General features: G+C 38.8%; 1 protein-coding gene across 1 annotated transcript in view; it reads left to right on the top strand.

The window, feature by feature from the left end:
* Positions 1–15,488, top strand: part of LOC144518596 (metal transporter CNNM4) — a 48,414-nt gene that overhangs the window by 11,803 nt on the left and 21,123 nt on the right. The window contains exons 2-4 of the mRNA XM_078251387.1: positions 5,935–6,078; positions 7,193–7,327; positions 9,319–9,488. Coding sequence (XP_078107513.1) covers positions 5,935–6,078; positions 7,193–7,327; positions 9,319–9,488 — 449 coding nt within the window. The remainder of the gene's footprint in view (positions 1–5,934; positions 6,079–7,192; positions 7,328–9,318; positions 9,489–15,488) is intronic.

The raw sequence follows: 15,488 nt of genomic DNA, 5'->3' as shown, positions 1-15,488 counted from the left end.
TTTAATATTTGGTATCTGTAGACACTAAGTCCGATCTAATACCTTTTTTTTGGGACATTTATGCTCAGTAAAGTCTATATTAAAAATAATTATATCCACATTAGCAGAAGATATGCAGTGTTGATTACATAAGTATCTGGCACATTGAAATAATTTCACACACAACCAAATTCATCCAAATACTGAAGGTCCTGATCAAAACTATTAAGTTGATCAGCTTCAATTAGTTATATGATACCGTATGAAGTTTAACTGGGAGAATGTGACGTGAAGCAGTCAGCTGATTGTTTTATTAGCGAAGGCATATCACTCTGTTGAAGATTTTGTAATTATAAACACTTTGGTTGTGCATTAGTCAATCTGATATAATCTGCTGCCGCCACACATTTGTCATGGTAACCGGTGAAAGTGGTGGTCAGCAGCAGCTAAAAATGAGAAGCTGTTACCTGATTACCTGATCTTTTGTACACTGCTCTTAATAAGTAAGAAAGAGGAGCGATAACAGATTTGTAGACGTTGGAGTTTAGTAAATCTGTGTATTTTGTCAGTCTGGCTGGTGTGCAATCACTGGCATAACCAAATGTTCACACTTTGATCTGGTTGATTTTAACCAATACAGATCCATTTAAAATATGCCTGGATTGGCATAATACTGGTCCTTAGGATTCTTTTTGACAAGGGGGTGTCAATATGTGTTTAAAAATGCAAACAGACACTTGTTTTCCACCTAGCCCTGACTCGATTGGTGGTTTTGAACATGCATTTCTGAAGTCCATAACTAAGTTCACATTAGCTACGTCTGCGGCACATGGTCACTGGATAATAAATATGTATTAAAACAGTGTGAGGGGACGACTGAATCTGTTTGACGTCATCGGGATGTATGACGGTTTAACATGACTGTCAGTGTAATGAGAGTAACTGTGTCTCCGAGTGTGTCGGCCATTAATCGTAGGGTTGGCGGTGCGAACTTCGACTCCTCTCTACGTGCCGAAGTGTCCTTCAGGATGAAACTAAACCCTGTGTTGAGCTTGAACAATGAGTTGATTAATTCATCGATTAACTTACACACCACTATTTAGTAAAACTACCAAACTTTTGCAGTTCACAGCTTCTCAACCTCAATGGTTGGTTTGCTTTCTCTCTTCCTTTTCTTATAAAATACTTTTTGTCAGACAAAATAAGCTGCTTGAAAAGATCAGTCTGTGATGGTTAGTGTGAAAACTTTCACTATTTCAGACATGTTAAAGGCCAAATGATGAATGGATTTTTCAAAAAGAAAAATCCTTGAATTGAACTTAGAATTAAAATGAACAGTAAGAAGTGTTTGGGCCATTTGTAACTTAGCCAACGATAAATGTCCTGCCTTGTTGCTTCCTCTCATGACTCGAGCATCCAGAGCAAATATACAATACATCATCTGCCAACCCCCACATCTCACGCCGTGACATCACAGACTCCCCCAGTAAAGCCGGCCTTGTTGGAAATGGATTCCTCAAAGTCCCTCTGCGCTATTCATGTAGTAAAACCAAGCAAGGTCAAAGCTGAGAATATGTGTTTGTGTCATAGTGCCAGCAGCGCCCACTTTGCCAGGACACAGGCAGACATCAAGGACACACACACACACACACACACACACACACACACACACACACACACACACACACACACAACAAAGATAAAACACTTATAGCCTTTGGTCTTCTTTTAATTGCTGGTCATATGAGCTCTTTGTAAATCCCATTGATATGCTGCTCTCTTTTTGGAAACAAAGGCAGTCAATGGATCTTTCATTATTTCCTGCTCTCCCGTTTTCTTTTCTCTTGTTTTATGCTTTATCGCGACTTACATGGCTTGTGGTTATTGGGAGAGAATGAGAATAAAAAGTGTCTGTGTGGTACAACGGATGCTTTTTTAGATACGGTTTTGACTGACAGTGAAGACTGCTCCTCCTATATTTAGGAATCAAAGCGTCCTGCTGTTTAAATCTAATCTCTTAATTGTGTGTGTGCATGTGTGTAATTTAAACCAGTTGCTTGCATGTGTATTACCATATGTTTGTCTCGTTGGAGGGGAGGAAATTATCCACTTGGGGGACCAGAGCCCTATATTTCCTCTTCTGAGTGCGTTACTCTGGCGCCATCATTAATAAAGGGCATCAGTGGGGACAATCTCTGCACCTGTTTGGACACGAGTCTGCAGCCGGCCAGTGTCCATCTGCACTGTCATGGGAAGAGTTCAGCAGGATGTGTCTTAGTGTAAATGTGTGGGTTTTTTGTGTTGTACAGTAACACCCAACTGTAATGACCTGTAACACATTAACAGGCTATTTGTGGTGCAAGCAGGGGACTAGGCAGATGGGTTATTGTTAGAACAGAGCTGCTATCAGATGGGAATCCATATTGATATGATTATTTGTAATGATGGAGGGGCTCTGCCAGGTTTGTATGTTGGAGTGGATACCTGGCCTGAATCATATCAGCTTTTTGAAGCCTGTAATCTGTGGCCCTGATCAAGAGCTTTCTTTGATATGATGAAATAGCAATTGTACGAATATTCCACAATAACAAGAATGCAAAAGGACAGTAAACAATAATATTTTGAACAACCGACACAGCTTTGCATTACATGATCTCGTTATGCACGACTATAAAAATTCATCATGTTATACTGTTTTATTTTGAAGGACAATGTAGAATAAAGCTGAGACAATGTGACTATATGTAACTTTCAGTTTCTGTTGATTCAAGCGGTAGTGTTTTTACCACACCTGCTCCTCGTAAAGGTCTTTACTTTTCGGTGCTTTATTGCCCAATGTATAACTGAGTTTCAATGTTAGGGAGGTCATATACTGTAGTTGCAATGAATGTTTTGCTCAGACAGAAAATCATTCATTTACAATAAGTTAAGGCATTACAGATGCGTCATTGCATTTCAAGTTTTGGATATGGTAACTTAGCCTACATTGGATGTATCGTGAGTAGGGATATAACAATGCATCGTGAATCGGTTAAAATCAATTTAAATGGTGGCCGGGTTGGCTCAGTGGTAGAGCAGGCACACATATACTGAGAGGTTTATACCTTGACGCAGAGGTCCAGGTTTCGAATCCGACCTGTGACAAATTTCCTGCATGTCTTCCCCCTCTCTCTCCCCTTTCTCACCTAGCTGTCCTGTCAAAAATTAAAGGCGGAAAAGCCCAAAAAAATAATCTTAAAAATAAAAGAAAATCAGTTTAAATGTGTAAAGACTACAACCGGTTGAGATAAAGTGGATCGCGTTGCAATTTTTAAACAGCCCAGGGTGTGACGCTAGCTAACATTGCACAGCAGGTAACGTTAGCCTGCCGTTAGCTAGTAACGTTAGCTGGCTTGAACACGGTTAAAATGCTGACAGCTAAACAGTGTAAAGTGTGACTGTATTCACTGGAAAGGATTCTAGCACCCAGACATAGGAGCAGCTAAAGAAACAGAGGGAAATAGCAGCACTTTTAGACAGCAAGGACATTGCCGCTGTAAACAACAGAGATGGGACATAGTGTTGTAATACGGCTCCGTAAGCTTGTGTTGCATTCAATGATTGATGTAAAACCCTTCTGCCATCTAGTTTGTTCTTATAAGTTATTTAAAATAAATAACTCATTTAAATTTAACCATATGGCCTTAGCAATAAACAAGCCTTTCTTTAATCTTTAATTTTGTTTTTGTTTTTGTTACTTAAGATTAAATACTATTTTAGTTGCACTTTTGATACGAGGACACATCTGCTGTTTTGCACACTTTATATAAATAAAGGAATTCTTTTTTCACTCTGTTGAAAAAAAATCGTGAGAAAATCGTAGTGTAAACTTAAAATTGTGAATCGTATTGAATCGTAAATTGAGTTTATTGTTACATCCCTAGTCGTGAGCTGAACCGGTTATCACTGTCACTGTGTCACGAGCCACAGCAATAAGAGTTTGTTGTAGCAACCAACGTAATAATAACTTAGATTTATATAGCACAGTTCATGAAACCCAAGGACGCTTTACACGAGTACAGGGGGACAAGGGAAAAGAAAATAGTAGGCCAACACGGACTAAAAATAATTAAAAACTGGGCGCTGAATGGAACGGGGACGTCATTTAATGTTGGCTACTGGCGTACAACCACATTGCGCATTGTAAAGTTATTTTATGAATGAAATAGACATATTACATACCTTAGGGCCAATTCGGGGTTGGTTTTGAATCATTTACAATCCCGTAATTGTTTCCATCTGTTGAAAGCCAGACCGAGATCGACTCAGGTTTTTGCGCCTGCACTTTTAGTTGTTCTCCGTTTAATTTCCTTCTTTTCTGTGATGGTCCTGCCCCAGTATCAACTATAACTACAGCAGATAACTTCTAAAATAAAATTTAAATACAATTAGGAGTATATGAAAAAAAAATCTCCTGCTACCCTTTACCTGGCTGGATACACTAACATAGGCTTTTCCGGTGTTGCGCCGAAGTCTGTGACCCATCAGAATGTGTGACTGTAGCTCTGTCTACCTGCCGTAAATCATTTTTTGACTTGGCAGGAAAAATCGGACCCGGGCAAAGTTATAATAAAAACTATATAAAAAATAGCATTCTTTTCACTGTTAGTCTTCTTTGCTGTTACAGGTCACTTATGATTATCAGATGAAAAATTACACAGTTTCGGAAACATTTAAAAGTTATCTTCATCTATCTATTCAGCTATCTTCATTACATTTTCACTTTGTTATCTAGCTATGCTTTGAGCAGCAATTTATCAGAAGCAAAATCAAACCATCCAGCCTTACCTGGGTCTTAATCTGTTCATAAACAAAAAACATTGGAGGATCACCTGTTATCGTAAGAAAAGCATCTATAATCACATTTCTCCGTTTTAGTTTACAGTGTTAATAGTAATAGAATAGAGACAACATTTAATGTCCGCTGTATGGTTTTCATAGTTTACATTGAATGTTTCTCACCAAATTGTACTGTAGGCGTTCATAATCCAGTTCATTGCATTCCTTCTCTCATGCAACATTTGCCAAAACGTATTTGAAAGCCGTGAAACCTGCATTGTAAGAAAAATCAACACAGATAAAATCCTCTATCAAATTTTATTGCAATATTGAAATAGGCTGTCCAATCCAGAAACTTAAGCAAGTGAATTAAATAGTTTACAAATCAAGGTTTTATTTAAAAAGGTTGGGTTTTGATCCAAGTTAATCAGTTCTGCTCATTCACGTGCAGCGTTGCCCCAAATGACCCAATGGAACAAGAAACAATGAAGTGATCGCTACAACAATACAGAATGGCAAAATCTCTGATGGGTCCTGCATTGTTTACATCTGCGTGTGCTCTTCTTCTGCTTTTTATTTATGCATTGCTTACGTTTATGGTGTGTTACTTAGGGCTGGGCAATATATCGATACTGTGTAAATATTTTGTGAAAGCACCAATAGTCAACCCAACAATATCGCCACAATATTGATATTGATGTATTTGGTCAAAAATATTGTGAAATTTGATTTTTTTCCATATCGCCCAGCTCTAGTGTTACTTCCACCAACGTTTGCAACTGTTGTCAAACGTCAGTGGCATAAATGCACATCACATCACTCATGCTCGTCGTGTGTTGATTGATTTCTCTGCAAGCTTACACACTGTTAACACACAATACTCACAAAAGCATGTCTCCTGTATCCATTCTATGTACATGTAGGGTAGATTTAAATAGTCCAGATGCTGATATATTTAGCTTCTCTGATTGTTGGTACAAATTACCTGGATCACAACATGTAGAAGAATAATCAGGGCAAACCTTTTGGTCCTATTCTTGCAACCCTACTTCTCGTGTACTTAATTGGAAGGCCTTGAGTATTGGATGGATTAATCAGATGAAAATCCCACTAATGATTCTCTTTGTCCCACTTTAGGAAAATCTCACCTGGCCATTGTCCAGAAGGTGAACAACGAGGGGGAAGGAGATCCCTTCTACGAGGTGTTGGGGTTGGTCACCCTCGAAGACGTCATCGAGGAGATAATTAAATCAGAGATTCTGGATGAATCGGACCTATACAGTGAGTTTGGCTTTTGTATGTCACGTCTTATCACTAAGCATGTCTTTACCGTCAGTGCAGACATGGCTATTTTCATTTCAATCTTAGTTACACTACCGTTCAAAAGTTTGGAATTAGCTGTTATATTCATGTTTTTCTTCTTTCCTTCAATAGTAACTATTTTTTATATATAAAAAGTATAATGCAGACACCAAATGTATTATTCACATTTGAAATAGTCTTTGCCCCACTTCCATTTAGTCAATGTCCCCACAGTGTTGCATGACAGAGGAAAATGCTCTTGGAACTTGGATTTTGAATTTGTTTTACAGTCCAAAAAGGCGCAAGTGGCCCTCGATCATTTCGTTCATTATTGAACCACAACGGTGCAATTGGGTTTTAAATATTATGGGTCCCTCTGCTATTTTGGGCCCTCTGCAGTCTACTCAGTGTTTAGATTGAACAGGTTTAAACTGATTTGTCAGTCCATATGTACAGTATGTTCAGCTGATATTACCTCATTCATTTCCAAAAGGGCTTACCCTAGAATAACTTTCTATTTCTATTTTGAAGTTTGAAGAACAGCTTTGCTAAAGCAACACACATGAACATAAACAATGACTGTTGACTCTTATATATTCTTATTGAGCTGTTGCTCAGAGGTGTCTTTGTCTCTTTCTAAGCCTTTTAATGTCAGTCTGGTTAAACCATTGGACAGGGTTTTGTTCTCCATGTACAAAAAATACAAAACACTGTCTATTAGTTTACAACCTAAAAGCGCGAAAGACCATTCAAACATATAGAGTAGTCCTCTCAGACATCTGACTGGATCCAATTAAGCTTTTGTGGCAGGTGAATCCAAACTTTTGAACAGTTATTACAATTTTCATATCTAAACTGTTGTTCTATCTTTGAGATAAACGTAAACAGACTACATTGAGGTATTCATGTTTACAAGATTATGCAGTAAGCGGCTCCTGTTGTTGCTTTACAGAGTAGCTAAGATGATTTCTACAATGCTGGTGCAAAATCACTGTACCCATAGCCTCATCTGCTAATTGAATAAACATTTTTGAGCTTTTAACTGTAAAGTTTTTAATGTATAACTTTGTTGGCTGTGTGTGTCACTTTTCAGCTGATAACCGCAACAGGAAAAAGGTGGCGCCCAATAAGAATAAGAGAGACTTCTCTGCCTTTAAACACGAGAGTGAATCAAAAGTGAAGATCTCTCCTCAGCTGCTGCTGGCCGCTCATCGCTTCCTGGCTACAGGTGAGGGATGAACTGATGCAAGCATGCACACACTAGGGCTGCACAATATATCGTTTTTTATGGCTATTGTGATATCAACTGGCGCAATAAACCCATCGCGAAAGGCTGCAACATATCGCGAAAGACACTCAGAGGTTGTTTGAGTTAGTTGAAAGAAAATAGCAGTAGAAAGCTGCTCTTTAAAATGTAACTGTTATTTTAGTGGTGCCTTTTATATTCAATTTAAAGTTCAATGTGTTAAATAAAAAATGATTTCCTTTCATTTGTTTTAAATTCAACAAGCAATTTGTTGTATTTTAGCAGAATACTGAAAGCAGCAGAAAGGCAGAACTGAGTACACTTTAATATCTGTTTATTTATCGCAAGTAATATTGTTATCACGAATATTCAACAACATTATCACATATTGCATATTTTCCTCATATCGTGCAGCCCTAGCACACACGCAGACATACACAGTCACTCATCACAGTATTACTAACACACAGCCATTAGGTAATTTATAACTTGTAAATCAACTGTACATTTGAACATTTGTCTTCGATATGTAGCCACAATATGAATATTCTGTCATCTTGCCACAAGCAAAGCAGGTCCATACATGCAGGGAGGTTTAAATGTGTTTATTTACTTGGAAGGTCTATTTACGATCCAAGCAGTATGCCTGTCTGTGGTTACCACCACAAGAAGACTCTGGACTTTTGCCAGCTGGATGCGCTGCCTCGACACTAGTACCAATCACTTGAAAACGTGTTGCAATCTGTCTGCTTAGCGAGCAGGTAACACTAGCCACTGCTAGCATGACGTAGCACTTTATTGTCTCACAGACACTGTGGTGGAGGAGCATGCCAGAGTCTTAAAACCTCTGCAGGAATAACATCAGTGTCTGTAGACTTATGTTTCTTTTTTTCCTTCTCAGGATGATGGTTTCATTTTTCTTTCTTTTATCATTACGCAAGCCTGGCATTTTTCTGTTAGCAAGGAAGTTACTGTTTGCCTGTTTCTTTTCCTTTTTTTTCATTGTTCACAGCAATGATCATTACCCAGCTCTATTTATCTAGTGTCTGATCTCGGTTGCCATTGATATCTGCAGTGTCAGTTATCAGTGAACAGAGAAAGTCCGGGAATATCAGGAATTATTTTCATAATGTAATGCTTCTTTACATTAGTTTAAGGACTTATGTGTTTTGCAACAGCTAGCTCCGTAAGTCTGTAAACTTTTGGAGCTGAAAAAAAGCATTACCAAAGCAGGAAGATATAATATTTACAGGCTATGAAAGTGATTTGAAAAACATTGAAAAGTCCCAGCAGTCCCAGCAGAAGTTCAAAGTTCTTTTCTCTTTGAGTGAAGCAGGTGAACTCATTGACTTAAAATGTAAACCAAACTGAAGGAGTTTGTTTGCCTTTTTATATGATTGGTCGTGTGTGCCTCACTTCTCACTGTGTGTTGCATAGGGTTTTGTTTGCAGGGTGGACTGTTTCTTTGTTCTCAGTTTGGGTGGGGGTTGAATTGCAACAACCTAGCCTGGGACAGTTGAGAAATGCATGAAAACCAACATTTCACCAGTCGTTTAACAGTGATGCTGCTTATTTATCTTCTGAAATAATTCTGTTTGTTAAAGCAAAATGAATGGCTAAAATGTTACGCTCCTTTGTTAAGTATAGGATCACCTGTTGTAAAACTGGTGTACTTGGCACACCGGTTTATGTAATTGTTTTGTACCACAGATAAAGGGATGAATGTCTAATTTAACAGGCCACTGTATATCTGATGCCTGCAGATTGGTTTACAGTAAGAAAGTACTTGGCACTCAAGTCTGTTCTGAAAAGAAAATGCTGTTGGTGCATCTCTAGAATTTAGATTTCTTTTAAGATGGTAAAATTTGATAGTATTCAGTATATCAACCTTTGTCTACTGTGGGGCAGTAAAAAAAGTCTAAATTTATGTCCTCACCTAAAAGTAAAATTCTCTTCCTCTTCTCTTTCTGCAGAGGTGAACTTGTTCAGCCCGTCTCAGATCTCAGACAAGGTTCTGCTGCGAATCCTGCGCCACCCTGATGTGATCCAGGAGATCAAGTTCAACGACAGCGACAAGCGCTCGCCCCATCACTACGTCTACCAGAGGGGCAAGCCTGTCGACTACTTTGTTCTCATCCTACAGGTACACAATGATTTAGGGAAGAGGGTGGTGAAGCATGATTTTGGTCTGTGACTGCTTGTTGCTTTAGTGTGGGTGGATTGCACCGCTGAATGCAAAAGCAGGAGTTGCTCACACTGTTGTCTGATCTTCAAAAGCAGATTGAAGGAGATTTTAAAACAGACTGGTAGATTGAAACACCCTCCCACACACTCATGTATACTCCAACACATGTGCAAAGTGAAGAGAATATCTAGTTTAGTTTTAGTATTGCAGCTCTCACATAACGTAGTCTCTGTTTTATAGTCACATTCAACTTCAGCAATTCTTTTGCATTTCAGTTGGCTTCGTTGTTTTGTCTCCAGTGTGCAAATATCTTAACTTAACTTAACTTAACTTGATGTTGAATGTACCTCGCTTGAGAGAAGTTTATCCATCACCTAGCAGCTGACAAATCTGAACACAGGGTCCATTTAGTAGCTGTTCTGGAGCTGTCAATCCTATCGCATGATCTTCAGTTTGCCGAGTTGTCGTGGAAATGTAGATATTCAAATATGCATTGTTACTGATCGCTTCAGGGACTTCTCGTCCATGTTGGCTGTACGGTTGAGTTTGATATTATAAGGTTTTTATTTTGAATAAAAAAGGGATTTCAATAGCTTTGTAACAAGCCAGTGCAGAAAAAGGAGTAAAAGTCAGTGAAAAGTTGAATAAAACAGGAAAGACTAATGGCTGGCGTTGATGTAATCTTGCCAAATTTGACCATGAAAATCAAGTTTGAATAATGACCTACTAACATGCTTTACTCTGTCTGACGTCAGAATACTTTTGAAAGACCAGTTACATACATATAACAGCCCTCTGTGTCACCAACACATCCGGCCCTCTAAAAGTCATATTCTCATTGCTGCAGCCTGTATAAAAGCTGTGCAGTTTGGATTATGAGACTGACTTTTCCTCTTTCTTTCTTTCTCCTCCTCCTCTTCTTCTCTCCACCTGTCAACTCATCCCCTCACCAAGTGCATCTGGAGCTTAGCAGCACTGATCGGCCTGCCTTGTAGTTTAACACGGCTAAGGGCTACAGTTTGTGACAGATGGCGGTAGGCGCCGCACACAGCGTTGACCCAACAGGAGTACCGAAACTGTTGATAAAGCAAAGTGTGTTGGTGTTTGCTTGTTGTTTTTTTTTGATTGCATGTTTAAAGCATTCAAAATTAAGTTGAGTCACTAAACAAAAACAAAATTATCTTCCAAAAGTGCTGGTAATTGCCAATAATGCTTAACTTCCAAAATAGAATCAAATGTGGTGTTTGAAATGTGAAGTGATTAAAGGGAAGGCTCAATACTCCCTCAATGCCTTTGTGGTTGCTTAAAAGTCAGTCAGTCACAACACAGTGCTTTCTCTTTGTTAGTTTTTCTGATTTAAGACAGAAAGTTGGAGTACACAAAAGTATTTTTAAGAAAATAAAGGGTTCAAAGTTTTGGAAACATATAATTCTTCTAATTAGTGTTTGGATTATGGAGAAGCCAGGCAGGGAGGGCTTAGCTCCCCTTAAAGAAGACCTGGAAACCGTTTCAGTTTATGCTTCTTAAAATAGCCTTTGAGAAGTTACCAAAATCTATCTAAACACTTATGTGGCTATAAACATACAGTATGTCTGTAACACATATGACACGATTGGTCTGGACACGTGCAGGGTGGCTTTTATGTATCATGACTCGTGCTTTAAATTAGGGACGCAAATATTGATTATATGCATTGTCCGTTAAATCTGTAGAATATTTTCTCGATTAGTTGTTTGGTCTATAAAATGTTAGAACATGGTGAAAAATTTCGATCAGCGTTTTCCAAAGCCCAAGATGACGTGCTCCAATGTCTTGTTTTGTCCACAACTCAAAGAGTTGGAGAGGAGCGATGAAAGTAAACTAGAAAATGTTCATAAAAAAATGACTCAAACCGATTAGTCGATTATCAAAATAGGCGATTAATTTAATAGTTGACAACTAACCAATTAATCGATTGATCGCTACAGCTCTACTTTGAATTGACGCGATTGAATAACTACGATAAATGCGCACAACAAAGTTCGCTCTCCTTAATGCCACTCGATCGAAAACTTTTTCTGGGACTATAGAGAACCTAGGGAGGTGAGCACTATATACAATTTATATTGTTTAAGGGAGCTATTCTTTTAAGATGAAAGTCACCTATATCTGAATGAGAAAAACGCCATCCATTTAACAGGTAGATGAAGCCAGCAATGATATGTGCTCCATGCCTGAAAAGGGCTTCAGTAAATGGAGGAAGAAGTTAGAAATGGGAGAGGAGATGGGCCAGTGAGGTTTCAGACAGCCGTGACCTTGGTCAGACAGACAGAGATGGGAGGAGAGCTGTGTGTGTGTTGCTGGTCCTAAAGGACATGCTCTTCACTAATTGATCCCCATTATATAAGATGTTAGAGGGAGGGAGGGACAGCATACTTGCCTGCTGTCAGTCAGCTGTCAATACATTTAACCCAACACACACACACACACACACACACACACACACACACACACACACACACACACACACACACACACACACACACACACACACACACACACACACTTCAAGCTGAGCTTCTCTACCGCCCTCTGCATGCTTACACACTGTTAACACACAATACTCACAAAAGCATGTCTCCTGTATCCATTCTATGTACATGTACATTTGCACTTGAATCCAGGGTGGGAAAATTACAATCATTGTCTTAATCTCACTCTTTAACACACATTTATTTCCCACACTTCGGTTATGTCGCTGTCCCCAAACAGTCATCAGCTGGGTCCAGTAATCCGGGGATCATTTCGACTTTCTCCCCGCTGCTCGTTCTCGGTGAGATTTTCACCGTGGGAGGCCGGATATTGTCGAGGATGTTGTGGAGACCCCACATGTGGAATAATCCTCTGAGCTCTTTTTTGGAGAGGGAGGCATTTAGTGTCAGCATGCCAGGGAGGGAATTTTCCACCCGAGGGAAAGCTGCTGTCAGAGCCAGTAGTTGTGAATAGTTCTGGATAGTGAGTGTGACTGCAGAAAATCCTTTGGGTTTTATTTGAATTTTAAAAGTAGTACATGGACTGATATCCTGTCTTTACTCAGTCTCTGTCTGTTAAGGGTCTCAGATTGTGTCTAATTCAGGGAAAACAAGGTTAAGTTTAAGGTTTTAGACAACTACATAATAACTCAAGATCCAAGTGGAAGCACTTTCCATTCTGGATTTCTGTATAGATACTCATGTAGAATAGAAGGAGTATTTTCATTAGATCCTGTGCTCATAATTATTTTATTTCAGTAATTACAGATATACTGCAGACCACTCAATCATTTATTGATTTCTAGTTTCTCTGAAGAGACTTGCACGAGCCTGTGTGTAGAAAACTTGCCGAAAATTGGGAGTTTGTGTGCTACTCATATTTGTCCTGTTAACAAGATTATACTCTCACATTCCAGGAGAGCATGGTGTTAGTGCTAGTGTGGAGGGAGTACTTGCAACCTTTTGCATGTTTGAGAACTGAAAAAAAAGAGTCTTGTTGTCTGGAAATCAAACCTCATGTTGATGTGGAACTTTACTTCAACTTTATTTTCATTTTTTAACATATCCTAATTTAAGGGGGAAACTGGACGACACATATCTCACATCCCAGCTGTCAGATGCGTTTGTGTGATGGGTACAGGGCAGAGGTTGCATTAGACTTTCTCCAGACTGATCTCATGAAATGGTGTATGTATGACATGCCAATTCGTATTCGCCATTATTGGCGTGTTATCAAGACGCATACTTGCTTTTTGGCATGCTTATCAACGCCTCCATTGACTTACATTACCTTGCGATTGCGTGTGAATTGACGCCGTAGGGAGTAGTATGAAAAGGCGAAAAGCCGCGTAGGGAGGAGGTTGGTTGGGGTGGTGGATTGGTTAAACCGAAAGACTTTGCCATGTTGCTTTCTCGTTGTTAGGGTTGTAAAAATTCTGTCATAATATATTATATTGTTTATGTTTTAATGATAAGACTTTAATAGCCTTTAATTTTCAATCATTCATTTAAATGATAATCTTAGATTATGCATTTATAAGTGCACAGAGAGAAAAGATGAACAGAGACACCGACCGTGCGGCCACTCTTCATGTCAACACCGCAAGAAGCAATTAATTATTTCCCCCCCGCAGTGACAGCCACTAGAAATGCTGCGGCTCAAATATTGGCCTTTTTTTTTTTTTTTTAAGATTATTTATTGGCCGTTTTTGGCCTTTATTTCAACAGGACAGCTGAAGACATGAATACCGCTGCGGTAAGGACTGATGCTTTGTACATGGGGCACATGCTCTACAAGGTGAGCTACCCAGGTGCCCATTTAAAAAAAAAACTCTTTAGACACTCAGCTGCCATGACATTTTGCAGCAATGCTAAATTTATGGAGTACTCTTTCAAACAGAAACCATGAATGCTCCTGCTGTGACAATACAGTTTAAATACTGGGAACACATTGACTGCTGGTAAATACTGTCAATAAGGCTTAGAAGTTTGCTTTGGCACTTAAAAATCATACCTGGCAGACTGACAGAGGTGAATCAATGTAGGAAAACTACTGCACTGTGTGTACATTTACATGTTTGTTTGTATTATTTGCATCATGTATGTCTAAAGTGTGGGAGTCCGGTAGATTCATGAGAACTAAAAACCTCAGATACAGATAAAACAGTGTACTTGTTCCACTCCTTTTATAGTGTGTGTGTGTGTGTGTGTGTGTGTTCACTGTCTGCAGACAGGCGGTTTGTTTATGACCAGCGTGATTCATGCATCTATAAAGATGCTCTGTTACTCTCACATAACAGAGTCAGTCTACTCGGGCAGAGTTAGATCACTGTTATGTTTTCAGCTTCTGGAAATGTATGAATGTTTAAGAAGCCATTTCAAGAATTTGAAAAATGTTTTGATTAGATCTAGTCTGGATGAAAGGAAGGAATGATGTTTAGCCCATATATTAAATTAGCTGTGTTATAGTTGCTTTGTCATGAACGGGAAAAAACATTCGGGATTCTAGAAGGCTCAAACGTTTATCATACCACTATTTTGTAGCATTTTTCCTTTATTTGTATGTTGCTGTAAGTGTCCTGGTCATACTACATTCCCTATTTAGTACCAAGCATCAAATAGTGAAGACAATACAAATGTACATATTAAAGGCCTGAAGAAAATACAAAATTGTATGTTGCCTTTCTCAAGGTTAAAATCAGGTTAATATCACTGCCCATTTGCTTTTTTATCACTGGATCGTGTGCTAGGCTCCAGCTAAGGAAAAACAATTTCTTTTTTTTTACCAGTTAATGATCAAATGATAAAATGTGTTTATTTTGTGTAACCAAAACAAAACACAGTTTATTTCAATAATATGAAACTTAGAAACTCACATTAGAGAAGCTGCAGCCAAACAATTATCTACATTATTACTGATTATTAATGTTCTGTATGTGGTTGATCATTGTAACTCTGTTGTAGTTGCATTCCAGGATAATTACATCACAACATATTTGTGAGCAATTCTTCCTGTTGTGGACAAGAGCTGGAAAAATGTCAGTCCTGTGAGAATAAGAAATATTCCTGGACTTAAAAGGAGTGTGTGTGTGTGTGTGTGTGTGTGTGTGTGTGTGTGTGTGTGTGTTTATATGTTCACACCATTGTTACTTGAGACCGGGCTTTAGATTGATGTATGTTAACACTGACTCACACTGTTACATCTCACTGAAGAAATCTGTGTGTAACTGACTATGACTGACTCAATGACTTTGCACAAACTGTTCAGTTTGACACCAACCATTAACTGAAGTCAGTGGCTCATTTTATGACAAACACATTGTCACAAGTCACTACACTGAGACTGGTAGCACATGCATGCACACACACACACACACACACACACACACACACACACACACACACACACACACACACACACACACTCCTGGTTTTTATAAGTTATTAA

Source organism: Sander vitreus, chromosome 5, assembly GCF_031162955.1.
Source record: "Sander vitreus isolate 19-12246 chromosome 5, sanVit1, whole genome shotgun sequence".
NCBI classification, from domain to species: Eukaryota; Metazoa; Chordata; class Actinopteri; order Perciformes; family Percidae; genus Sander; species Sander vitreus.
The sequence above is the reverse complement of the archived record's forward strand: the minus strand, read 5'-3'. Positions and strand labels throughout refer to the sequence as shown.